At 34.1% G+C, this 27841-nt stretch overlaps 2 protein-coding genes across 4 annotated transcripts in view; both read right to left on the bottom strand.

Moving 5' to 3' along the window:
- The window catches only part of LOC134269749 (cytochrome P450 3A8-like), a 31580-nt gene extending 22425 nt beyond the window's left edge, over positions 1-9155 (bottom strand). The window contains exons 1-13 of the mRNA XM_062751952.1: positions 8971-9155; positions 7569-7665; positions 6909-6961; positions 6680-6776; positions 6369-6485; positions 6047-6135; positions 5492-5637; positions 5283-5410; positions 4979-5087; positions 4498-4655; positions 3784-3872; positions 3488-3625; positions 1153-1315 (exon numbers count right to left, since the gene is read on the bottom strand). Of these exons, the coding sequence (XP_062607936.1) occupies positions 1153-1315; positions 3488-3625; positions 3784-3872; positions 4498-4655; positions 4979-5087; positions 5283-5410; positions 5492-5637; positions 6047-6135; positions 6369-6485; positions 6680-6776; positions 6909-6961; positions 7569-7665; positions 8971-9044 (1458 nt within the window). The 5' untranslated portion in view covers positions 9045-9155. The remainder of the gene's footprint in view (positions 1-1152; positions 1316-3487; positions 3626-3783; positions 3873-4497; positions 4656-4978; positions 5088-5282; positions 5411-5491; positions 5638-6046; positions 6136-6368; positions 6486-6679; positions 6777-6908; positions 6962-7568; positions 7666-8970) is intronic.
- Positions 9156-12660: 3505 nt separating this feature from the next.
- Positions 12661-27841, bottom strand: part of LOC134269752 (uncharacterized) — a 34227-nt gene continuing 19046 nt past the window's right edge. For 2 of the 3 annotated variants that reach the window (XM_062751956.1, XM_062751958.1), the window contains exons 31-51: positions 26219-26296; positions 25956-26085; positions 25488-25638; positions 24974-25167; positions 24331-24496; positions 23082-23201; positions 22826-22901; positions 22574-22607; positions 22226-22367; positions 19088-19196; positions 18635-18781; positions 18151-18307; positions 17639-17714; positions 16966-17053; positions 16204-16400; positions 15842-16042; positions 15047-15185; positions 14874-14951; positions 14630-14756; positions 13392-13512; positions 12661-12961 (exon numbers count right to left, since the gene is read on the bottom strand). In XM_062751956.1, coding sequence (XP_062607940.1) covers positions 12824-12961; positions 13392-13512; positions 14630-14756; positions 14874-14951; positions 15047-15185; positions 15842-16042; positions 16204-16400; positions 16966-17053; positions 17639-17714; positions 18151-18307; positions 18635-18781; positions 19088-19196; positions 22226-22367; positions 22574-22607; positions 22826-22901; positions 23082-23201; positions 24331-24496; positions 24974-25167; positions 25488-25638; positions 25956-26085; positions 26219-26296 — 2669 coding nt within the window. In that variant the 3' untranslated portion in view covers positions 12661-12823. Of the gene's footprint in view, positions 12962-13054; positions 13176-13391; positions 13513-14629; positions 14757-14873; positions 14952-15046; positions 15186-15841; positions 16043-16203; positions 16401-16965; positions 17054-17638; positions 17715-18150; positions 18308-18634; positions 18782-19087; positions 19197-22225; positions 22368-22573; positions 22608-22825; positions 22902-23081; positions 23202-24330; positions 24497-24973; positions 25168-25487; positions 25639-25955; positions 26086-26218; positions 26297-27841 lie in introns of all 3 variants that reach the window. The other variant, XM_062751957.1, reaches the window with a different exon arrangement.

The following is a 27841-nucleotide window of genomic DNA, read 5'->3' as shown; positions in this document are numbered from 1 at the left end:
TTGTTCATACGTAGAGCATGCTCTTGTGTATCGAATCAACTGAGAGATAGAGCCATAACGTATTCATCTTATACACATGATATATTAGGATTGTTTATAATATTTATAAACTTTACGAGTTTTATCTTTTTTTTTTTATCTTTACCATTACTTTTTAATAAGAAGTCCTTTTTCGTAGAATAAATAATCATAAGAAGTTTTTATGATTATTTTTTTCTTCTAAAAAAGAAATGTGAGAATATTTCTTCATTGATAAAATAATTTTTTAGACTAGAAGTTGGAGTCACACTACCTGTGGCAGAATCCGAGATCACATTTGAGCATAATTAATTCTTCTTGAAGAAACTAGATTTATTTATCTTTAGTTGCATGTTCATATAGGTATTTATATATAATTTTGTTAAACATTGAAAAATTCAAAGAAAAATAAGTCGCTGACAGGATGAAGACATATGTCAATATGAATAGAATTTTATTTATTTATTTTTGGCATTGCAATATGCTTTCAAATCGAATAATGCAAACAACTATGACATTTAAAAAATTATAGTATTTTTTCTATATGCATTTTATAATTTTCCAGTTGAATTGCATATTTTTCCATAATAGTTCATTACTTTTTGTTTTGGAAATATTTTCAACAAAGTCTTTTGAAATGCATCTAAAAAGTATATCCATCTTTGTATTTTTTCCCTGAGAAAAATTACCTTTATACAAGTTGTACAAGGTAATAATGTACATGGAACACAAACAATTAAAATGTTCTTAAGATTCGCTGTTTAAATCCGTTCTTTTTTCCAGTTTCAGTTTAACTCCATTAGCCGGTGTCATTATTGCTTCTTTGCTCAGTTGAACTGGAATCTGTTAAAGATATCAATAGGTAAATCATTTATAAAATATTTTTTTTATTTTTAAGCGTAACAATAATATTTATATAACTATACTAGACTGTTAAAAGACACTTCATTTTTAAATAGATCTTGTCTTGTCTCATCATCAGTTCTATCATTAAAACACTGAAATGTAATGTATGGAGATAACAAACAGCTGGGGCCTATTACTACACAGTCTAATTAAATGTCCAAACTTATCGATGTCTGTCTCCTCAAAGATTGGTTCTTGTGCTATTTGGGAACCAAAATTAAAGCTTACCTCCGTCTCGCTACATTTAATGAACCGGTAGTGTTGAAGTATGTATGCAATGCCACATTTAACCTCCATTCCCGCTAAACGTTGTCCTATACAGTTCCTGGGTCCATGACCAAACGGCAGAAACGTGTACGGATGACGACCCTCTTTATTTTCTGGGGTAAACCTTGGGAAGAAAGTCGCAAACTTTACTTTTAACTGATATTCAGAGATACTGGTAGATACAAAAAAAAAGCAAAATGAACATTTACTTTTTTCAGCGTGTAATTTAGCATTCGAACATTAACAAACTGAAACAAAGTTACTGTCACGTAAAGGATATGGAGATAACGAACAGTATTCAATATCAAAAGACCATAAAACAATACAAAATAGGAGCAGAGCAAACAAGGACCTCCAAAACATCGGAGGTGGGATTAGGTGCCATGGAGGAGTGAGCATCCCCTGCCAACCGGCCACACCCGCCGTGTGCTCCATGTCATGATCGGGAAATAACGGAAAAATCCGTCGTCAATTGAGAGTATAAATAATGGACTAAAAATTAGTATAAACACGTCAGTCAGCATTTGACTCAATGATAATTGTATTTGCTAACAAGGTCATTGTATCAACCATAGAACTTAGGAAATGATGATTTTAAACCAGACTGATGATATTCCTGTTTCGTCAACTTGTTTGTCAATAATTTACCTCGTTTTAAAAAATGTACATGCGTAGAGCATGCTCTTGCGTATCGATTAAAATGAGAGAAATAAACTCTGTATGCTGGTGATGAAGGTATATTGCTGCATAAGTAAGGGAAGATGACGATAGAAAAGTTTAAGTCATCACGTTTGTCATTAATGTCCTTTTCAAGTAAAATATCCAAGTATGAACCAGATGCGTCAGACTCTGTGGTATCTATTATCTCAAGCTCAACAGGATATTCGTATCGATATAGAATGTAAATTACCATTGTTAATTGTCAATACGTCGTCGATATATCTAAATGTCGAGCTGAAGGCCACAGCAAGTTTTTTTTTTCTTTTTCACGCCTAGGATTTTGCTTCATATGAATACAAAAATGGGTCTGCTAATAACGGAGTGCAATTGGTACTCATTTGAATTCCAATAGATTGTTGGAAGACATGGTCTCCAAAACCACATAGATAATCAGAAACTCAAGCATCTTTTTATGTCAACTTCAGAGTACTTGCGTGTGCAATCAGAATGTGTTTTAACAAATAATTTTGCAAATGATATTTGACCAGGTAAGTAAATTTACGAGTTCTATTTTTATTGAAAAAGCAGCTGTCAATGATATCAAAAAACTTGGACTTTAATTTATCGTGGGGAATGGTTGTGTATAAAGTTGAAAAGTCGTAAATTTTGAATCTGTTGATTTTGGTAAAATCTTGTGATTTCAAATTGTCCAAAAGTTCTTCGGAATGTTTTAGTATCCACATCTGATTCGCACCACTTCTTGAATATATTGTTGCACTGTGCACTTGAAGTTTTTACTTCACTAATGTCAATATCGTAGTGAGGAGTAAAGAAAGAAGCTTGGTTGAACATTTTACTGGACCCCGCAATGTATCTTTGTTTTTAAGGATTCTTATGAAGTTTCGGAATCCAATATACATATGATAGTTCAAGTTCATGAAATCAAAAACATAGAAATAGATTAGTTTTCTACATGTAGCACGTAAACAGAGCTATTTCTTGGACATTTTAACTCAACACTCATTTTGTCTGAATATTCACAAAAGTTACAGACTATGCATATTATACATGTACATTCCTTTCGTATCAAGACTATTGCAATACTTTAAACTATTAGCAGGTAAAAACGGCAATTTTATAATGCGTTCAGATCTATAAAGGTTTCTGTTTCTTGTAGTCCGTTTTTGTTACCGTCAGTTGAAATTTTTCTAAATGTTTTTTTTTTCGAACAAAATGCCTTATATTTGTAGGCCAGTATTTGTACGAATTGAAAAGGGCAAAGATGCAGAAATCTATTATACTGGTATTAATAACTTATTTGTAACCAGGGCATAAAATACTCCTTTAATTATTCCAGAGGTGCGATCAGGTGCTTAAGAAGAGTAAACATCCCCTGTTGACGGCAAGCTCTTAAGTCTTTGTGTATTTATAAGATAGACGAAACATCCTTAAGTCATATTAAGTTTAAAACGAAAAAAAACTAACAAATGGTTTGAAACACATCAGTCAATATGCGACTGCATAGTGTTGTGACATCTTGTAAAGAGTAATAATCAAACGAGCATATCTCAGTCAACATCATTTATTACATGCCTTAACCACAAAGTAATACCATTTACTACATTTTGCCACTTACCGTTCAGGATCGAATTTCTCTGGTTCTGGCCAATACTTAGGATTTCTATGTATCGCAAAAATAGGAAATATTATTTCAGTATTGGGTGGAATCTTTATACCATCCACCTCAATTTCTACAGAATTGTTTCTGTTTGTTCTGGAAAAGAACAAGTAAATTTTTCTTGATTAATAATAATTAATGTATGTGTATTATATTACACAAAAGATTATGCATTTTGTTTGACTGGTCTATTTTTGTCTCATTTTATTTGGATATACAATATACGTATAATAAATATAAATCTATACACTCGCCTTGTAGCCGGTGGGTACAGACGTAATGTCTCGTTGAACACCATGTCCAGGTACACGAGCTTCTGTATGTTGTCATATGTAGGCAGCTCCTGAAAGTTTATTTTACAAGTTGATGAGCGAAATGATCGAGGTAATGAACAGTATTCACGCTCAAATGTACAGTAAACAATACAAAATATGAGCAGAGTAAACACGGACCTCCCAATCATTAGAGGTAGTCAGGTGCCTTACAGAATGAGAATATCAACTTACTTGCTAAAGGTCATCATCATGCTAGTTCTATGGACAAGATAATGACCTTGTCAGCAAATACAATCTAACAACAAGTCAAATACCGACTGACGTTTTTAAAACTAATTGTTAGACCATAATTTATACATTACTAGTAATTGTCCACTTATATTTATCCGCCCCCCCCCCCCCGATCATAACAAAGAGCACTGGTGGGTGTGACTGGTAGGCAGGGAATATTCTCTCCTCCAAGGCACCTGATCTCCCTTTTCATGTTTAAGACATTCGTGTTTGCTCTGCTCCTGATTTGTTATGCTTGAATGGACTTAAGAGCTTGTATACTGTCTGTTATCACCATATTTCATCGGAAGATGTCCGAAGATGATAGGAACATTTTGCCAAAATAATTTTTTTCTGAAATAAAAGATAAGCTCTTTTTTCACCGAAATGTGTTGGTTTCATTTATTAATTTATCAAACTCACTTGTCCTAGAACTTTGTCAATTTCGTTTATCAGTTTTTCTTGACATTCTGGGTTTGTCGCCAGGTTGTACGCCATAAAAGTCATAGTGCTGGATGTTGTGTCGTAACCAGCCAGTAGAAAAAGAATAGCATTCCCAGTTATCTCTTCCACGGTTAAACCTGTAAATATGATGTATGTTTTTAATTAACTAGAATAATGTTTTTTACTTTAGCACAGGTAAGGCTTCAGAAAACACACAAATCGTTCGATTGAATCATATCCAGTCACAAAGTCATGGGAGATGCTGTGTTCTACATTTGATTTTTATTTAGATTAATCATCAAAAGCACTGAAAACTTGTTTTTTTCTAGATTTTTATGCATATTTCCTGATAAATTTCAATATATCTTTATCAAAGAACAACATGAACAACAACTGCTACAAGTGAATATCCAATATCAGTGCGAACTCAGCATCAAACATGATGACTATCACATCTTACCTCTCTTTTTCCATTCCTCAGGATTTTCATAAGTGTGTGTGTCCTCTATCTCATTTTTATCAGTGAGTCTATGAGCATTCAACATAAGTTGTAGCATATCTTTTCTGTCCTGTGTAAGGCAATGTCTCAATATTTATTTGTATGTGAAGAAAGAAGATGAAGAGAATAATATTTATTCGCGCTTACAGTCTTTTGTGAGATAATATTACCTGTGTAGAAATATTTTCTTACCAATATTCATTACTCAAGAATTATTTGTTCGGATTTAATTCATGGATTTATGCAAAAAGTCTGTTAGTCGTACTTTATCTGTGTCATCACGCATTTCTATCGCCCGATGTACTGCAGATTTGAAGAATTCCATCCTACCGCGGTTATTCAGGGGTGACATATTAAAGTGATCCAAAAGTTTTTCAAACGGCGGTATAAGAACTGCAATAAATGATTTGAAAATAAATAGTGAATTAAAAAATAAGAAAAAAATGAATTAGATGTGATTATCGGTGTCCATACCTGCCAGGATTGCTAAAAGAGAAATGTCGACATCAAACAGTTCTTTAGCGTATTTTACAAATTTATTGTCTGGGTTTGTCTGGGAATCGATCTCCATACCAAAGCCAAGCGAGGCAATGACGTCCATTGTAAAACTTCCAAATACTCTAAAAGAATAAATAACATTAACAAACAGCATACTATCTATCATTAATTAAGTCAAATGCTGACTGTCATTGACTGACGTTTTTTCATACTAATTGCAAGAAAATTATTTACACACTGAAATGCCGACGAATTTTTCCTTTTTTTATATAATGACAAGGAGCACACGATAGGTATGACCGGTCGGCATGGTACGCTCATTCCTCCGAGGCACCTGATCCCACCTCTGATGTTTCGGAAGTCCGTGTTTGCTCTGCTACTGTTTGTATTGTTTTATGGACTTATAAGCTTTAATACTGTTTGTTACCTTTATATACTTCAGATGAGTCTTCATTATATTGAAGAAAACTTGTTTTTAAAGTCTTTAATTAAGAGGTAGCACATACAATACAAGTAAGAATATATACATACTGTTTGAATTCAATGACACTTCCTTCCTCTGCTTTCTTAGTTAATCCTTCCAGTAACATTTTATATTTCTCTTTCAAAGGAATTCCCATCTTAAAGAAAAGACAAAAGAAAATGTGTATGGTAGCATGTCAAGTGACCGCCTGGACCACGTTTTGTGCATTGTCAGACGGTGATATACGAGAAGTCTATACTTTCATGAATAATAAACCATGGATATAGAAGTTATTAAATTTCTTATCAAACTTTTTGATCACCCGTGTACATCTCACATCCCAAAAAATTTTGATTGCTTGTCTCTCTCTTTATATATACGTATATGCACCTTTCTTAGCTTGCCACTGGAGAAAGTTGGCAGTATGGTGTTTCTCATAAATCGCCAATGATCATCTACAACTTCTGTTAAAGAATGCTTCATCTCGCCTCGTTGTTCTACCAAGGCCTATAAAAATATGTCATTAGAAAACATCTCTTATCTGAATTCATTAACACTATTCACTTTGAGATTAATATCACATGTATTTTTTTCCTGGTGCAGTATTGCATATAAAATAAAATGAAATTCCTGGAATTTTCAACAATGTCAAGTTTTTAAACCAATGAATTAACTTTTTCTAAATATAAAATACAACCTACATATCTATTAGGAGCTTTGGAGAAATCCTTCACCATGATTGTTTTAATAAGATCTGGATCAGATATCATTATGCCAGCCATACTCCCGAAATATAACCTGCAAAGTTAGTTGAAAAATAAAATTAAAAAGGTCCATCACTTGCAATTCAGAAGAATTTTTTCATAAGATTATAAGTGTGAAACATGAAGAAATATCTTTCATCCAAGTAAAGTATATTGCAAAACTCACCCGAAGACCCTTCCATATTTTTCAACTAATTCGACATCCAACCCATGAAAGCCCTGTAAAAATAATGGTATGGATTAAATATTCTAATAGCGAAAATTTAACCCCTTGATATCCATTTGTTACCAAAATTTGTTGTGGCTAATATTAGTTTACTATGGAAATAATTATATTATAAGAAAAAAAGTTGGTTAGTTAACTTGTCGTTTATATTTTATATATATATATATATATATATATTGAAACGATGTCGAAATGATGGCTACAGCACGAGTTTCTTCTTCTGAGATCCATTTTTATTGAAAAAAACGAAAGTGATGTCAAAAATATCGCAAAGCTTGATCTTTAAGTCATCGCTAAGCTTGGTTTTCAGATAATAGCAAAGACTGTTTTTTAATTTATCGTGAGAATATTAGTATGAAGAGTAGAAAAGTCATTCGTTTCGATGTCATAGATTTTTGGGGTTAAAATGTGATTTTAACTTTTTATTTGATGCAAAGATCACCTGCATAATATATTGGAATATTCCTCGCTCAATTGTGTGAATACCACATTTTTTTAAATTGATATCATGATCAATGTTTCTCAAAACTGAATTAATTTTATAACATTTAAAAATCTACATGGAATATGTACATTTCATTAAAGAGTCTTTTTCCCGACCTTTTTGTTGAGGTGTATCATCTGACCTACGTATGGGAAAAAATCAGGTCCAGGAATACCTAGGCGACGCCATAAACCAAATTTCCATTTCACATATCTGTAAACATGAAAATATTCATTATTCATTTTATATTTTAAAAAAGAAAAAACAGAGAGATAAAAAATTATAATCAGGTTGAGACTTGATGCTACCTTGCCATAGAAAAAGGGGGGAGTTTGTCTGCTTTACCTAGTATTCCCACAGATAAATTTATATGATTTATATGTCTATTGTTTTACTATGGTCAATTTTCACTGCCCTTTCGAACCAACAGGGGGAGGGGTGGTCTTGAAAAACAAGTACTGGGTAACCCCAAGCATTCTGGGAATGTTGCATAAGCAATACACGTCCCCTACCGGGTTCCCCCTGTCTGTTTAGGATGTCATTTTATAATATCCTGTATATGAAAAAGTGCCCCCAAAATGTGGACATTTAGTAATTACTTGTTTATGAATGAAATGTCCTAAAATTAAATTGACCTGACGTGTTTAAATTTCATTAGACATACATGCTTTCATTAAAATAGCTCAATTTCATGGTTAAAATTCTTTTTTTTTTTATCAGTCGAACTATAGTTTGAACTATGGTTTGTTTCTTGTTTAGAATAATCTAACCAAGCCCTCACCAGCTTTAGACTATTTTTTAGGTTGCACATGTTTTTAACCTGATAGAAATAAGAGATGATCCTCATATAAACGAAAATTCATGTTATTTTTCAACCTTTTTTTCTTGCTTCAAATTTTAACAGCCACACTTTTCCACAATAATTTAAGTACTTTATTCTTGAGTAAGAAATATCATTAACTAATTGTTAATATTGCAAATAATATTGACAGTATACTCCAGTAAATTGAAAGGTTTCTATAGAGAATTCAATTTTTTATTTTTAAGAGTAAAAAATTGCATATCATTTGAATTATCATGAGTATGGTCATTAGAGCTTGACATGCGACACATTCAAGGTATATTAACAATGTTGATATGTTGCTATTATTATTAGATTTAGCACTATCTTTATAATGTCAAGTTTTAAGTTTAACTTTTCATTAATTTGAAACATCTTATTTTTCCAAATTCTGTGAAAATGTGTGGCGGTCGGTCTTAAACAAAAGATAACAAAAAATGCAGCCCAAAATGCTGTAAAATGCACCATTTGGAGCAATTGTTAACAATTTCTCGAAGGAGGCTCCCATAACCTCCTTCTTTGGGTCTCAAATCCACCCCCCCACCACCACCACCATCAACTTCTGGATCCGCCACAGAATTTTTTGTTTACATTAGATACACTCCATCTAGCTCCAGCAGGTGATAGAAATTGTTGCATTGCATAATCAATAGATTTAAAACAAATGATTTACTTACATGTATATTATAGTCAGTAACCCAATCGTAAGTAAAAGCCACCCCCTGATGCCAAGTAAGCCCAGGGCGTCCATTTCCGAATACAATTAGTTGGTAAAAAGCTTTCCACTTCCTTGCCAGGTTTCCTTTTATTTCGTGACAGCGGATGTATTTCAATAAAAGACAAATAAAATATTGCAAAACTAGCAAAGGCAACACTTGTAAACACTTGTAAAAGGTCACCGTACTAGATATTGACGTTTACATACAATATGTATACATTTCAAGGGATTTAAATGCGGACCGAATAAAAGGGTTATATAATGCACTGGCGGATGCCCGCTTCCCCCTTTTGTGTCCAATATATACATAAGACTTATTATTTTGTGTGTAGCCGTGGACCCCTATACTGACCCCAAAAGCCCCCCCTTTTGTAGGTTCCTGGATCCGCCACTGACATGTGTCCCATCCGACTGCACAAATCTACGAGGGGCTATGAAAAAGTTGGTAGACCGATGCGATAGAATTAATACTATGTAGTCAATGAATACAAAATCTATAACAAACATTGAACAACAAACTGAAAATTTCAGCTTGATATTACACTTTACACGCACGTAGCACCGACCCAGAGCGTTCGCACTGGATTTAGTTTGTACAAAAATATCTAGTCAATGCATTTTAAATGTAAACAGGAAATTGAAGGAACGCTTTCATAGACATTATAATGATGTATACAGCACTTAAAATTTATATTGAAATGTTATTTGATCATTTGATTTTTTTTTTCATTTCTTTTCAGTTTTATGGCATATTTATAATCAGTATTCTCTTCTTAATGTGGACTTAATTTATATCCACAGAATAAATATTTCTTTCTATTACATGTAATATGCCACATTTAGTGGCCCCAAAGTCTCTATACATCACAATATTATGTAAGGTAATTTCTGTTCTCAGTATCGATATGCAACATGAGATGATCTCTGGTCTCCTTACAGCTGCAGGTCTGTAGCGCTATGGTTTTATATATTTGTCTTTGACCATAACGCTACAGATCCCGTAATGCAAAAAAGTTGCAATTTACGGCGCAATATTTTTTGCGCACTTTTGAGGAGAATTTCTTCACTTCACTTTCCAGCATCAGTCAAATTAACTATACTCACCGTCAATAGAAACGCAACACCCCCTTATTTTAGGGTGAAAATTAAAAACATGTTATAACTATGTACCAAAAAAGTTAGGAATCTTTTACTTTGCCAAATCAGTTATTTTACGGTTGAATGAATTTCTTTCCATTACCGGAAGTTGCTTTTTAGCCCTCTTATCAGAATTCAAAATTTTCTATTTTTAATAAAATTTTAACAATATTTTGGGTTTCCAAGGTTTTGAAACTGTTAATTATAAGTATTGTACTAAAAGGCCGGGGGAAAATCCTTCTTTCTTTACCGGATGTGATGCCTATATTTCCTCAAAATGACTGATAGCAAGAAGGGGGGATGTTTTAAGAGTTATGTGTTACCTTCTAAAGGTTAATGATAACATTAAAACTGAAAATATTTAGGTAAAAAGTAAATTTACAAAAAATTAATGCTCCATTTAAACATTAAATGTTATTTTTAGACCTTAGAAAGAAACAAATACCCGGTAAATCTTAAAACATCCCCCCTTCCGACCATTTAATGAAAACGTGCTAGTCCGCCATATACAACAAATGCAGCCCGATTTCTACCATGCATTAATTTTATTAATGTCTTAATCTGAGCGAAATTAATATTCTTGGGCATTTTTAAATACATGTTTTTCAGATATTGGGGTCGAATTTTCTCTAACCTGGCGTAGTGTAGCAACTTTTTGACTTCCGGTCAAGAAACTGTCATTTATGCTATTGAAACACATTAGCCTGATGAGTCGTTATATAGTGTACATTTGTATCTGCATCTCTTTTTTTCTTTATTTTGAAAATGTTCAGCATTAGCAATGAAAATCAGTCATTTTGAGGATATATAGGCATCACATCCGGTAAAGAAAGAAGGATTTTTTCCCGGCCTTTTAGTACAATGCTTATGACTAACAGTTTCAAAACCTTGGAAACCCAAAATATTGTTAAAATTTTATTAAAAATGGAAAATTTTGAATTCTGTTAAGAGGGCTAAAAAACAACTTCCGGTAATGGAAAGAAATTCATTCAACCGTGAAATAACTGATTTGGCAAAGTAAAAGATTACCTAACTTTTTTGGTACATAGTTATAACCTGTATATAATTTTTATCCTAAAATTAGGGTGTTGCGTTTCTATTGACGGTGAGTATACTTTTCATTCCCTAATTCTAGGCACATTATTTAACTAATCTGTATATTTTATCCATCTTACAACTCTTTATAGTCGTCTCTACAAGTGTTAAACTCGTTTGATTAAAATTATTTGTTAGATTGCTGAAAATTCACTTCAAGCGAGTTTATTGCCTGTAGAGACAACTATAAATGGTTGGGAGGTGGATAAAATATACATATTGGCTACAGAATGTGTCTAGAATTAGGGAGTGAAAGGTAGTTGATTGACCAATGCTAGAAAGTGAAGAAATTATCCCCAAAAATGTGCAAAAAATATTGCGCCGTAAATTGCAACTTTTTTTTGCATTACGGGATCTGTAGCGTTATGGTCAAAGATAAATATATAAAACCATAGCGCTACAGATCTGCAGCTAGTCTCCTTACAGAGGCTAAATTCTGGTTAAGGTGACATGCAACATCCCCCTACAGATATACATTGTACTACATATGTGACCTCTCTCAGGTGTTCTCAGTTCTCCTTAGAGGGGCTGACTCTTGGTTAAGGTAATCTCTGATCTCCATTTAAAGCATGATAAAGTACCCTCTGGTCTCCTTACAAAGAGTGTCCTTTGTTTTAAGGTGGTCTCTGGTCTGCATACTGATGTATCATATCAGGTATCCTCTGGTCTTACAAAGGTTTTTAGGTAGCCAATAGTTTCCATTTTGACCATTTATAATTGACCTCTGAGAACCTTATTGATAAACAACATGATGATATCATTGGTCGTTTAGTAATATACCATAATAAGGATCTTCGACCCCATTCTTTGACTGACTCCTGGTTTAGATGACATCTAGTCTTGGTGATATGGCCTCTTAGTCTACATAAGGCATTACCTTGAAAGATGGAAGGGGTCATATAAGGTATTATGCTAATTATGTAGACAACTTAATGTTTTACGTATTTAAGATGACAAGGAGTCATCATTAAGATGACCAGAGGTCAGCTAATGCTGCACAGGGTTATTTTTGCCCCATGTTATTTTTGCCCTTTCACATTTGCAGACGATTTTTGCCCAGTCATAGTTTTATTTATGAGATTATACTGTAAGTATTCTGTGAATTAACCTGGTTTTAAATTTGCCCGAGTAGGGAGACAGTGGCAGAAATAAAACAGGGGAGAAAATTTCCCTGTGTACAATATATCAATAAATAAGGGGACCAGAGGTCACTTTTAACAGACAAACTCTGAAATTTCAAAAGAATTGACCTGTGGAACAGGAAAATTTCTCCCCCAAAAAAAAAAAAAAGTCACATTTCAAAATCACCTGTCCTTTTATCAGAACAAAACTTTATATTTACCTGATTTGTTAAAAGCATATGTAGTATATTGATAAAAAACAGTCTCTGGTTAAAAAAAAAAAAATAACAGTCATATATGTGAAAATGCTGATTAGTTTTGAAGAATAACAACAAAAATGGAATGATATGCAGTATAAAAAGTCCATGCACTCTCTAAAACACCTCATCAAAAAACAGCCACTTGCTTCACACACACTGTTCAACACACTTCTGTATCATTTTCCTTTTAATCACAGTTTCACCATAAACCACTGGGAAGATATGTTCTAGCTCTGACTGAGTTATCAACAGGTAAGTTGGTGAAGAATTCCAGTCCTGTTATCAGCTCCACATCCCTAACCCTGGCTTCATTGTCCTGCAGGTAGGCTTCTACAGACTGAAATAGGACAACAAATAATTCACAAACCTCTGAAGTCTTAGTTTGTTAGGGTACATTACTATGTGGTATAGGGTAGAATGGTAAACTTACCAGACAGTTCGACTCCTTCTCAATGTGAGGTAAGATAAATGACAAGGTGACAGGGGACTGACAGAACAGACTGCGGGACTCACAGCGAGAGAGTATCACAAAGAAATGACTGGGTAAAGGCCTGTAAAATAAAAGATCATATCAAGTAATTGAGAAAATGAGATAAGTCTTTAAACTATTGTGGTGGTCAGCCGGGTTTGATTGCAACTGGCCAGATAGCTCAGTTGGTAGAGCAAGGTGACATACACAGAATGGTAAACTTACCAGACAGTTGGACTCCTTCTCAATGTGAGGTAAGATAAATGACAAGGTGACATACACAGAATGGTAAACTTACCAGACAGTTCGACTCCTTCTCAATGTGAGGTAAGATAAATGACAAGGTGACAGGAGACTGACAAGAGAGACTGCGGGACTCACAGCGAGAGAGTATCACAAAGAAATGACTGGGTATAGGCCTGTAGAATAAAACATCAAATCACATAAACAAAAGTACAAACAACCAGAGAGAATCACAAAGAAATGACTGGGTATGGACCTGTAAAATAAAATATCAAATCACATAAACAAAAGTACAAACAGCTTGAGAGAGTCACAAAGAAATGGCTGGGTATGGACCTGTAAAACATCATATAAAGTAATTGAGAAACATGAGTTAAGTCCTTTAAACTATCATTATCAGAAAGTCTTGATTTGTGATTCATCAGTTTGAAATCAAGTAAACTTTAAGGTATAATTAAGTTATGTAGTCTAAAATTTACATTTCATAATACATGTATATAACATTATATATGTTTTTATGCACCAGAATTGACAGATTCGGGGCATAAATTGTTTTTGTCCTGTCTGTCTGTTTGTCTAGATGTTTGTCTGTTTATCTGTTTGTCAACTTTAACCTTCGCCATAACTTTTGAACCTTGAGAGATAGAGACTTCATATTTGGTATGCATACCCCATTAATAAAGCACTTTTAACTGACACCAAGGTCAATGACCTTGACTTACACAATTTTGCCATTACTTTTGAACCATAGGAGATAGTCTTTATTTGGTGCATTTATCAAGCTTAGAAATAACACCAAGGTCAATGACTTTGTGACCTTGACTGACCTATAAACTAAAAATAACTTCGTATTTGATATGCATACTCAACTAATTAAATGCTTTCAAATGACACCAAGGACAATGATCATTTGACCTTGACTGTGACCTATATGTTAAAAATTGCTTTTTCGAACTTTGTTGCCGCCGGGCGCATAGTGTTTCACAAACACATCTTGTTTTCAGTCATTTTTTGAAAAAATTATTATTAATTTGCTTGCAATACAGTGAAAAGGAAAAAAATTCAATATCAACCAATTTTTAATGAATTAATTTTCTTTAAAACCAAAAACACCAAGGTGAAAGAGGAAAAGAGCAGAATTTCAAGCTCTGTTAACTTGGATATTGTGGATGTGACTAACACAGATAAATTCAAGTTAACTTGGATATTGTGGACTTACATGGATTGATTTAAGTTAACTTGGATATTGTGGATGTGATTTACGTGGATTGATTGGATGTGGATGTGACTTACATTGATTGATTAAACTGATCGGGAAGACTGTCATGGTTCCAATCAAACACTGGTCCCGTCACCACGTTTACCAAGTTATGTGACTCGACCCACTTCTCAATGTAATCATGTAAGCTTTTCCATATACCTGTAAAAGATTTTTGAATCATGCTCAGTGAATAAAGCATGTTATCTTTCTGGATGAATCATATAAAAAATATTACATTTCGTGATGTTCATGGAACTGAACTGAAGTCAGACGTACCTGTTTTGAAAGCGTTTAACATAGGAACATAAGTAGATGAGAAGGAACTAAGTTCTGGATTGTTTCTGGATGAAGGCACTACAATCACAAAGGTGTAAACATGTCATACCTAGATCCAAGTACAGGCATGAAAATGTTAACTCTGAATATTGATTAAAAAGAAGATAATATACTTTGGCTTGTTAGAGATGTCCACCTATACTGGTCACCAAGGGAACTGTTCACATTGCAGGACTCTGACCCATTAAACCGACTCGACACCCTGAGATCTGGTACTACACAGGGGGAGGGGTCTGGCACACCTCTACCCACCTTAAATTATAAATGTGATACAATTAAGGTAATACGCAGTAATACGGAAGTTTGAACTTTATTGAGTTCTTCCCTGGAGTTGAAGAGTTCCACTAAATGAAGGACCTATGAGCAATACTTTTAATGTCGATATATGGATTTGTATACCTCTTCTAAAACAAATTTTGCTGAAAAAAAATCTCGAATTTATGTTTTGTAATTTTTGTACATTTTTCTTTGAATAATGCAAAAATTTTCATTATTTGATATCTTTTCAAAACCCCTGGTGACACATGCTGATTTTTTATCTAAGAACATGTAATGGTAATATAAGTTTAAATTTAGAATATCTTGAAAAATTATCAGTAGGTAAGGACCGTAAGGTACTTTGCATATGTCCTTAAGTTTAAGTTTATTGTACTAAAAATTTTTCTCAACCAGAGCTAAAGTTCTGAGGCTAGGTCAACTTTTAAGTGACCTCGAGACTATATCCTTTGCTCTTGCGTTCCACAGAGATAGTTTTTGAAAAAAAATTCATTATCATATATATCCCTACGTTAAAGTTCAGTGATAGTCGAATCCTTGCTTTACAAAGCATCATAAGCATTATCAATTTCTTGATTTTTTTTTTTGTCAACATAGAGCCAGCATAGGTCATCATGAAATTTACTTAGTACCTGTGCTTTGTTCAAGGAATATGAAATCCACAGAGGGCGCTGTAGATCCTCACTGTACCCCGTGATGTATTTGTCCTGGTACAGAATTCTGGGGGAAACCCCCGGCAGGTGAACAGAGGGAGCCCCGAACGGAAGCTGACCAGACACATCCATGTTTGTAATCAGTGAACTCAGCGCAAGGAATCTTCCTGCTGTATACATCTGTAAATTGTGTTAAAAGTATTGTAATATTCAGACTCTATATTATTTTACACAGAGTTCTCTTTAATTCATTGTGAAGGTTATATAGCTTGAATTTAATTACTCTATGATCTCTACCTTTTTTTAAAAAAATCCTCTCCCTTTTTCCTTGATGTACTCACTTTTTCTGGAATAAATGAGCATGCATTCTGACAGTCTGCGTTATTTACAGCACTAACAAACTCCGCTGCGGTTACTCTAGTGATGTTCCGGTCCAGCTTGTTGCCCTCTGACCTTGTTATAGATGGAGGATTCCTCAACAAATGATTCAGGGCTCCCATAGTCCCATTGTTTGGTGCAGCAGTTATGTTCAGAATATCTGCAATTTCACAAGTCATTTAGAATCAAATCATGAAAGCAGATATAATGGTGATCTGTAGAGCCCCACTGTCCAAAGTACTGAGATATGTTGCCATTCCTTAAAGGTCAAGAACAAAGGCAAAACATTTACCTTATTTATAGCTTTGTATCACCTGAGATGTTTGTGTTCATGAGAACAATTTTAAAGATATTCTTATATATTCCCATCTCAGACTCTCTTTTATTTCTAGACCCAAAAGTTTGAATTGAACAATGCTGAGTTTACAATATTCATGTATAAGGAAGTTATGCAGTTGAACCTTGGTCTCAAAAGTTTGTTTAGAACATCAAGATCAGAAATCAATGATATTCATTTAATTATGCATTTGGATGCAAACTTTTCAGGAAAGCAAAGAAAAAAATCAAGGTCAGACTTTGACAGGTGCTTACTGCTTTTACAGATATAAGTATCAGTATCTGTTTGTTTGCAGAGTGGAACATATAAACAAACGAAAAGACAGAGAGACAGAAGACAGATGTGACAAAAATATTAGAACTGAAAAAGAGGCTCATGACCCACTTACCAGACATTAAATTGTATAACTCAATGTTTTCAAATGCATATGTCGACATGTTCTGTTTGAAGACTGGTCCATGGGCCAGAAATAAAGCCTGAAAGATTAATAAATTTTTGTTAATGGAAAAGAGGCATTATGTACTTAAAAAAAGCATGTTTATGATACCATTTTACAGGTTTAAAATCTTTGCTTCTTCCTCCCCATTGATGAGCAAGGAGCAAAACCTTAAAAGTCAGACTGATGGAAAATGCATAAATATATTTTATATAATAATCCACTAAAATGTCCACACATCAATTTAATCTTGGCTAAAATGCTATGTCTTCTACTTAGAGCGTCCACAAAATCTTTTGTTAAAACCTCCATTTATATTACCAATTACCGTAGACTTAATGTTCAAGAGATGATGATATTTTTTAAAAGGGTCTTGATCAGTTCTTTTAATTGTAAAATAAAACTTTCTTCAAGTTAAACAGAGTTGTGCTTGTACTTACCATGTTACCTTGATATGGAATTTGTTAATAGTCTAGAGAAAATATTGTTCATACCACCATGTTTACTGAAAACATTATTTCTTACAGTTTTTCTTTTTTTCATAGATTTGTATATCTTATCTTACACCCTATCTGAGTAGATTTGTTTATGTCTACCTGTATTGCCTGGTATATTTTTATCTTACCTGCATTGATTTGTACAAGTTGTCATAACCATGGTTACCACCTCTACAGTATTTCTTATTATAACCTTTCAGTGACCTAGAAACAAAGATTCCTGTTTAATATCAACCATTATTTGCATAATAAAATCAATTCTTTTACTCTACAATTTTGTTTGAAAATGATTTTTAAAATTTGTACCTCTATGTGTAGGTAAATCAACTAGTGATCAATTCTGAAAGAGCACCTGCTTTGAAAATCTTTAATACATGCTTGCATATTTTTTTGACTCTTGGGTGTCTCTTTTTAAATTTGTTTGTTAAGGACCATCCTCAGAGTCCAGATTTTCAATAAACTTCAATCTAGACTACATCAATGCACTTACAATATATCATTATTAATGCTTGATGTATTAAAAACAAACTATTATATAAAAAAACCTCAACAGTTGTCTATATAAAACTGTATTTGAAGGCCTTTAGCTCTAATGAGCTGATACTCTTTGCTCTGACCTTGACTATTTTCTGTGACTCACCTGAAGGTCACCAACCACTTGTCCTCGACATCCACAATCACTGGTTCAATTCTCTTGTTGTTAACGTAATGATGTCGGACAGGTAGAAGGTTCTTATCAAAGGCTTTAAAGTGTGGGGTCTTACAGGTTAGGTTGGCCAGGATGCTGGATACAGGGTCTACAAAATAATGTAGTTTTTATTCATATATTAAAATCCCAAAACTTTAAATGAAATTATTATTTATGTCAAATATAAAGGACTGTCTATATAAGAGACCCTGGTGACAGTTTATAAAGCTGCCCAGACCCAAGTTATACAGATAAATCGGACAGCTACTAAATTCAATCCTTAAGATCTTGACACAGGTAATGCATTTGTGACATATGAATGTTCTGAGTGTCTTCTCTCATTCAAAAGATTTGACCAAGGTTTTAAGATTTTTTACCAGAGAGACCAAAAACATTAAAATGTGGAGAATAAATATTACATCAAGGTGATACGTACATGGATTAGACACGGGGTGAAGTCCTACCCTGGCATACTTATGGTAAGGATCGATCCTGCTAAATGCTCCCTCATAAATGTACATGTTATACGTATCAATCAAACCTCTAAAGCTGACCAGCCTATCACAGTCATTATCAGCCATTCCTACAAACAAGAGATCTTCACTTAGCATCAACAATATTTTCTACAGTTAATAATGCTGTATACAGGGTTATTTTCGCCCTGTCTTATTTTCGCCCTTTCTCATTTACAAACAATTTTGTCCCGTTTCAAATTTGCCCAGACATAGTTTTGTTTAAGAAATTATACTGTATGTTTTGAATTCGCCCCGTTTTAAATTCGCCCAAATGAGGGTAGGGCGTAAGGGGCGAAAATAAAACGGGCGAAAATTTCCCTGCATACAGTAATCTCATAATCATTCATTTCCCTATTTTGAGGTCTTTTCCTTACCGTGATCAGCTACAATGATAATGTTGGCACACTCATGCATGTTTCTTCTATACAGCCCTTCCATCAACTTTCCAACCGCCTCGTCAACTCTTTCAAGGGCCTGTCCAATCTACAAAATCATCAATTTTCACATCAGTAAACAAGCAATATTCTACAATATATCCTTCACAACAAACCTGATCAGTATGAAATCATTTACAATTCATTTCTGTATTAATTACAATTGATTTGTCTACCAGTATGTACATGTTTTTAAAATTACAGTTCATTTTTTATATACCTGGATCTATAGATCTTGGGCATATATTGTTTTTGTCCTGTCTGTCTTTGTGTTATCTGTTTGTCTGTCTGTTGTCAACTTTAACCTTCGCCATAACTTTTGAACCGTGAGAGATAAAGACTTCATATTTGGTATGCATATTTCACTAATTAAGTTCTTTCAAATGACACCAAGTTCAATGACCTTGTGACCTTGACTTTGACCTATATGCTAAAAATAGCTTTTCGAACTTTGTTGCTGCCGGGCGCATAGTGTTTCACAAACACATCTTGTTGATTAATACATGCACGCTTAATTTTTGGAAAAAAATTGTCATTCAAATTACATTTAATTAAATGTTTACCTCTGCATTTCAATTATAGGACTAATACAATGACAAGAAATTTACATGATGGAAGAAAAGGATAACAAATACAGGTAATTGCCCTACAGTCTATCCTATCTTGATTAACTGAGATTTTCTCTATGACAATCCATGCACAGGTGGGTAGTAATTCCCTCTTAATTTATTGGGGGTAATATCAGCACTGATATGGTGGCTAACATGGTCATTATTAACTGTTTATGACACCCAGATCGTACGGTCTCTGTTTACAAACAATTCTTCACTCAATAAAGATTACACATCATTGAATGTCAGCTAGTACATTCAATATTTAGAGAACAAAAATAATTAATATTCCCTATCATTTAATAAATGATTAATTTTTTTCTTTAACTTGTATTTTTTTTTTGGGGGGGGGATTCACAGTCAGTTTAAATATATCAATTTTTGTTTGCTTCTCAATTCATTCTAAGCATATGACTGAGTCCTTGTAATACTGTAGAAGCACAAATTTTCGTGGGCATAAAATTTCATTGTTTCGTCATCAAAAATAGTTTCATGGGCTTTTCATTTCGATGTTTCAAAAGTAACCCTATTCAACATATAGTCATATAAAATTTCGTGTGGGATTTAATTTCGTTGAATATTGTTTACAACAAAATAAACAAAATTTAATCCCCCACGAATATTTGTGCTTTTACAGTATTACATATTTTCACAGTATCTTAATTTATAGCCATAAAAAATTACAATGCACCAATGCTAGGTACGGATTCAATTTAAAATGACAGAATTATAAGTACATTAATGTACAGAAAAATATTTAATAATCTTTCTATTAGAATTTGTCAATAAGTGAAGCAGGAGACAGTATGACCCAGGAGTACCTGATAACTTGACAATTGACACTCCTTCCATCATAAAGCCTAATAAACTTTACTGCCTTTAATCACACCCATATATTTCATTCAGAAAATATTGCAGATCAATCTATGAATCATCAAGCCAGCAATGAGGAGCTATCTAATATCTCAGAATGTGTCCTTCTTTAATAAGAATTTAACAAATTCTACGGATTTTATACCAATCATTATAGATCCCTCGGTTTTTGAAAAAATACTTTTTCGCATTGAGCTTTGGCGGATATCTCATGGATATATATTGTTTCCACTTTGTGTGCTTGGGATCATTGGAAACAGTTTGTCTTTCATAATCCTGACAAGGAAAGCAGTGAGGTCCACAACCATTGCTATCTATTTACGCTGTCTTGCAATGGCCGATTTCTTCGTTCTGCTGACAGCCATTTTTCGCTACAGAAGTTACAAACTGTTTTTTGATGATGAGGGGGAGAGGTGGTCTATTTATTACTTTGATCCTTATATTCAGGTCTATGTGGAACCCATTCATTGGATGGCCCTGGGTGTCTCCAGCTTCACCACACTGGCTCTGTCTATGGAGCGGTATCTAGCAGTCAGGTACCCAATCCGAATCAAGCGAGCCTGTACGCTACCTGTGGTACGCATAGTCATTATAGGAATAATCACCACCGTACTCATCATTACTGTACCTAACTATTTCACGTACAGAGTCGGAAAGTTCCTCAAAGACAACAAAACATACGTGGACGTAGCCATGCTAACAGAGATGGGCAAGATGACTTTATATCACTGTGTTTACCACAGCTATCTGATCCCGTTTCTATGGTACATTCTACCATGGCTTATGTTGGCTGTGTTCAGTGCTCTCCTATCCAAAAATGTCCGTAGATCCAGTCAAATCCGTGTTGATGTTCCTCTCACTTCTAACCCCAACAGAAACCTGACTGTCCTTATTATCATGATTGTTGTGCTCTTTCTCATCTGTAATTTTCCCAACTGCATCATCGTTTTCTATAACCTAGTACACCACACTATGGACAATGATGTGTGTACTCATGAGACCCAGGGTTTACTTTCTAAAACAACCCGGATTTATGACACCCTAGAAGTTCTGGGAGAAATATTGAATGTGTTTAACAGTTGTATAAACTTCATCATCTACTGTGTGGTGGGGACTAAGTTCCGCCGAGAACTGAAGCGATTTGTTCTGTGTGAGAAATGTAAGAGAAAGCGGAACAATCGTATTGTCCCTAGTCTGTCGTACCATAACCAGCTCAGAGACACAGCCACTGAAGTCATCTCTAACATCGGTAGATAGGCTTCAGGGTGGCAGTACATAATTTATAGATTAGCTTTTATTTTCACGGCTAATTTATTTCTAACTGAAATGATTTGTACATATTTGAACATATGATTATATTTTTTGGCAATGATTTTTTTAATAGCATGTTTAAAATGTCAAACATGATGAACTAATGGGACAAGAAAAACTTGTCAGTTAAATTAAGTAGAAAAAAAAAATTAAAAGGAAAGAAGATTATTAAAACCCTCTCTATCTCTCATTTAATGTGAAGGTATGAGTGTTCAAGATCAGCTAATTTAACAATGGTATATCAATCAGAGGGACTATTATATAGATAAAGAGGTCCATGTACCTTAACGATGTCATCTGGACCGAAGGAATGCCCCGTGTGGTCAGGCTCGTCATAGTACAGAGTGAGAAAATCTGGACGTTTATCCGCTGGCAAGTCAATCCAAGAAAGGACTGTATCCACTCGATCCAAAAAGGGAACATTGCTAAAAATTATCTACCCTTATCAAATACAGAACACAGAACTTGAAAATAATTTTTTTATAAAATTTTTAAGACAAGCACTTGTCTGTCTATTTAATTCGCGATCAGTTTAACTGAATTCATATTTATTTATTAATAAGTAGATTTTCATTTCTTAAGAAGTTTTAAGTTTGTTTTTTAACATTCTAATTAAAGTTTAGCCTCTTACCCATCATAGTCTTTGTAATAATCAGGACGCATGCCTGTAAAACAAATTACCATCGGATTAATCACTTCATGTGTAAATTATATCTTACATCTGCTTGGACTGGACATAGAGAGAAATTATCAATAGCTCAAAATTATTTGCCTCATCTTTCATTACAAAGTACTACCATATAACTTTTCATATAGAATTTATTTCTTTAACAAAGAAGATACATTATAAATCCTCAAAGGAAAATTCATTTTATTAACAAACCCTCTATTTCATGTTCAGATCCAGGCCAAAAGTAAGTTGCAGATTTCTTATTGTGTTTTCTAACTGTATTCCAAATCTGTGTGCAAAAAAAAAAAAAAAGAGTGATTTTTAATATCTAAAATTTTAGAAAAAGCTCTTAATAAAGAAACATCTGCTTATTTGTGTATAACACACATTTATAAACACCAGTATTAGGTGTGTTTTGGAGCATTCTAAATTGTCAGTAAATTATTCCTAAACTGGTGCCCCCACTTACTGGTTCCCCTCCCCACCACCGAGGGTCTGATGCGTTCGCAGAACTAAGACTAAATTTCTCCTTGATGTCTGTATCATACATGTTGTTATCAATGATGCCATGGGATTCTGGGTAAAGTCCCTGTAATATTTAAAGTGCTAAAATTACTCTCTCTTTCTTGTTCTGAAGTCATTCAAGATAAACATTTTAAAACATATCAATGTAATTGGTAATTGATAACTTCATGTTACAATCATGATTATATGGTTTTAGCATTTATATTAAATCTCATCCACAGATTCTTTGTGGTAAGTTTTGGAGACTTCTGTGTCCTGCATTTCTGAAAACTTTTGAGATGCAAAGTTAATGGCCAAAAAACAAAAGATGAATGGATGCTGGAGCCAATGCTTGTACTTACAAGTTATCAAGTGTTTGACTCCACTGCAAAAGTAACCTAGTACGAAATATCTTATGTTTTCCTGGCTTTTTACCGATTTTGATATTTTATGAGCCAGGAAAACGTCAGAACCGCGGCGCCATTACGAAAACTGGAAATTTCACAGTCTCTAACTGGAGCTGATTTTAGATACTTGCAAAGTAAATTAAATACCAAACTTACAAATTATCAATAGCACAATTCTTATAGTACTCACCAATATCAATGAAAAGAAAATAGAACTCAATTTTCCAATGCAGGTTTGCAAGAGTTTAAAATTTGCAAAAATGAAAACTAAACTCGGTGGTCTGATAAAATGTTTTCACTGGACTGTATATTTTATAAACAAACCATAAAAACGATGTTGGTAAGTACCATAAATCCAGAAATTTTTACGTCAATTTTATTTTGCGAATCTGGGTCAAAATGCTATTGATTAATTTTTGTGTTTCAAAATTTTGCAAATGACCACTACTTTGTTTACATTTTCTTATTGTTGAATTATTTTTAAGAAAAATATTTTTGCGAATGCCATGAACTCGCAAATTTGCTAAAAATTTATCTACAGCAAAAATATCCAGATTTATGGTAGTAAAGGCACTGTACTCTTAATAAGCAGTGATTTCAGTATTTAATTCTCTTTGTAAGTATTGAAAATCAACCCACGAATCCCGCCTCCAGGTGGAGGCGGCAAATTTCCACTTTCCTTATGGCGACAGTTCTGACGTTTTCCTGGCAGGTAAAATATCAAAATTGTTAAAAAGCCTGGAAAACGTCAGAAATTTAGGACTAAAAATAACCCAGTTGGAATTTTAAGAATAGAATAATGCTTACTGTTACAATACTGTAGTGGTTGGGGAATGTCTTGGTCGGGTAGACTGATCTCATGTAGGGGGCGTGGACACCACACTGACTGAGGCGGCGAATGTTAGGAGTAAAATTACGTAACAGGTAATCAGCTCGGAAACCATCCAGTGAAATCAAAATCAGGGGCCGATAGCTGTAGAAAATTCAAAATGTCACTTCTATTAATTTTATTACAGTCAAGTGTATTTCCTTTGCTATCCCTCTTTCTCTAAGCTCATCTTCATGAATCTTATTCATAATGTATTGCCTAATTTGACGGCTAAAATTGCTTTGTAATATTCATAATCAAATTCAGATTTTTTACTCTTAAATTCTGTGCTTTTTTACAAATTAAAATTCTCAAATACATGCATTTACATGTAAGAATATTTTTGAAATTCATATCATCAGTTTGTGATTAAAATAAAACATCAGCTAAATCACAAGAAAACTGACCAGTCAGCAAGGGCCCTGCTTCACTCACAAGACTAAGTAACTGACGGGAACATGATGTGGTGGAAAAAGTGGATGAATAGAAGAACATGCATATTTTCTGACCGAATGATTATAAAAGAGCCTTTATCCTAATTCATGTTTGACCCTAAATTTAGAAACATTTCCTGTAACCTACTCAGATTGACAGGTCTGTGCTTCACATTCTGTGTCTATCCACTGTGGTATCAGAGATTTCCACATGCTGACGGGTAGAAATGTGGTCAGCCTCGCTCTGGTGGACGTGTTATAGGAGGAGAAAAACTTCAGGCCGGTCAGGAGCTCTATGTCTCGCACTCTGGCTACATTGTCTGATAGATACTGGTCCTCAGTCTGAATAAGTGTATTTTGGTTTATCAGAACATGATAACTGGAATGCTCAGATTATGAATACCTTTTTGTTATAACCCAGAATTTTCAGTTTTCTCAATCACATTAACTCCATCAAAATGAGATGTGACCATAAAAATATATTATCAAAAATTGATTTAAATAACCATCAAAATATGAAATAAATTTGTTCTATAACTTTCATCCAACTTTTTTTTTTAGTTTAATTGAATACATTAAAACTCCTGCTTTTAAATTCCATATCTTACAGTAATTTTTCTAAATTGAAAATTTGAGTGGCTTTGATGAGAATGAATACTTACCAGACAGTTTGGAATGTTGTCCACATGAGGAAGAATGAAGGATAACACATCAAAATCATCTCCACAGGGGAACGCCTGGCTAGCATCCTTACACTTCACTATTATCATGTAGAAATGTGTGGGTAAAACTAGGCTGCTGTTACCTACATAGCTAAAAAGAGCAAACATTTTAGCTTTTAAGATTCAAGAACAAAATGTATGATAAAATAAAATGACAAAGTTTTCCCAGAAAGGGCTCATATTTTTTTTTCAAGATAAGTACAAGTTCTTTCTATTTTCCCTGATGAATAGTTTCATGATTTAAATTAAGAAAATCTGTGTCTTCCATGATTTTGGATAATTCAAACCCCCTCTAGTGCCAGAGTAAAACTATCATCAAAATAATGACAAATGAATTGATACTTCAGATGATATTTACTGCTGAGGTCTAAACATGCAGTACAGGTATACCTATAGTTTTGGTATTACCTGGATTTGTTGAATGATTTATCAGCCAATCCATCTGTATCATAGTCGTAGGCAGGCCCCACAGTTACACTGACGTTACTGTACTTCACAGAGTAACCATGTGCTAGCTTCCACGTCACATTCCAAATACCTGCAGCCAAAAAATTGTCATTAAGACTAGATCCTGTATCTTTAATTTACCTTAATCCTTAAACATGATCTGACTGTATATATAATTTCCAATTTAGGATTTTTGCTACATTCAAGTACATGCAGCTTTATACCTGATAAGAAGCCTTCATACATAGGAACAGCATTAGACTGGTAATGGATATTCTGATCACTTCCTGGTGAAACCACCTCTGCAATGAAATACACAAAGCTTTATAGAATGACTTCAGTGGGGCTTAGTCCTGCAAACTTAGAACTTAAATAAGTTAAACAAGAGGCCCATGGGCCTTATAGGTCACCTGAGCATTATGCAACAACTTTCCAGTGATTGAATTTGATTCATGTTTTAAGCCAGATGCTATGGCCTTCACAATTTTGAAAGAGGCACCATTGATCATCATGACAATACACTTAGCAGTTGCTTAGTTTGTTTACTTAATACCCATATGCAGGGTAAGGGAACAAAAAATGCATTTCAACTAATCAGTAATATTCAGCAATAATCAGCAGTGCCCGTACCACACATGAACCCCTGACCCTTAGGCCTTGATATTTGATTAATACCATGGAGCAGATTTCAAACCATTCATTCATTTTCAGTATATAAGTACAGCCCCCCACCCATCTATGGTACCCCTGACCCAGGGGCCTTGAAATTCACAATTCTGGAAGATATGGGCCCTTGTCCAGCATAACTATATAGGTAGTTCATCTGCTTAATATCCTGGAGCAGAGAAGAAAATTTTCAAAGATTTAATGTATTTTCACTATATAATCAATAGAGCCCCGTCCTAACACCAGTACCCCTGACCCTGGGGCCATAAAATTCAAAAATTTGATAGAGGCACTCTTGCTCATCATAACTATGCACTTAGTTAGTTTATTTAATACCCAGGAGCAGAAAAGAAGATTTTCAAATATTTAATGTATTTTCACTATATAATCAATAGAGCCCCGTCCTAACACCAGTACCCCTGACCCTGGGGCCATAAAATTCAAAATTTTGATAGAGGCACTCTTGCTCATCATAACTATGCACTTAGTTAGTTTATTTAATACCCAGGAACAGAAAAGAAGATTTTCAAATATTTAATGTATTTTCACTATATAATCAATAGAGTCCCGCCCTAACACCAGAACCCCTGACCCTGGGGCCAAACAAATTCACAATTTTGGTAGAGGCACTCTTGCTCATCATAACTATGCACTTAGTTAGTTTATTTAATACCCAGGAGCAGAGAAGAAGATTTTCAGAGAATTCATGTATTTTCACTATATAATCAATAGAGCCCCGCCCTAACACTAGAACCCCTGACCCTGGGGCCATAAAATTCACAATTTTGGTAGAGGCACTCTTGCTCATCATAACTATGCACTTAGTTAGTTTATTTAATACCCAGAAGCAGAGAAGAAGATTTTCAGAGAATTCATGTATTTTCACTATATAATCTATAGAGCCCCGCCCTAACACTAGAACCCCTGACCCTGGGGCCATAAAATTCACAATTTTGCTAGAGGCACTCTTGCTCATCATAACTATGTACTTAGTTGGTTTATTTAATACCCAGAAGCAGAGAAGAAGATTTTCAAAGAATTCATGTATTTTCACTATATAATCAATAGAGCCCTGCCCTAACACTAGAACCCCTGACCCTGGGGCCATAAAATTCACAATTTTGGTAGAGGCACTCTTGCTCATCATAACTATGCACTTAGTTAGTTTATTTAATACCCAG

This window comes from Saccostrea cucullata, unplaced genomic scaffold (assembly GCF_032062105.1).
Source record: "Saccostrea cucullata isolate Sc308-1 unplaced genomic scaffold, CSIRO_AGI_Scuc_v1 ctg382, whole genome shotgun sequence".
NCBI classification, from domain to species: Eukaryota; Metazoa; Mollusca; class Bivalvia; order Ostreida; family Ostreidae; genus Saccostrea; species Saccostrea cuccullata.
Note: the sequence above shows the minus strand (reverse complement) of the source record. Positions and strands in the feature narration are given on the sequence as shown.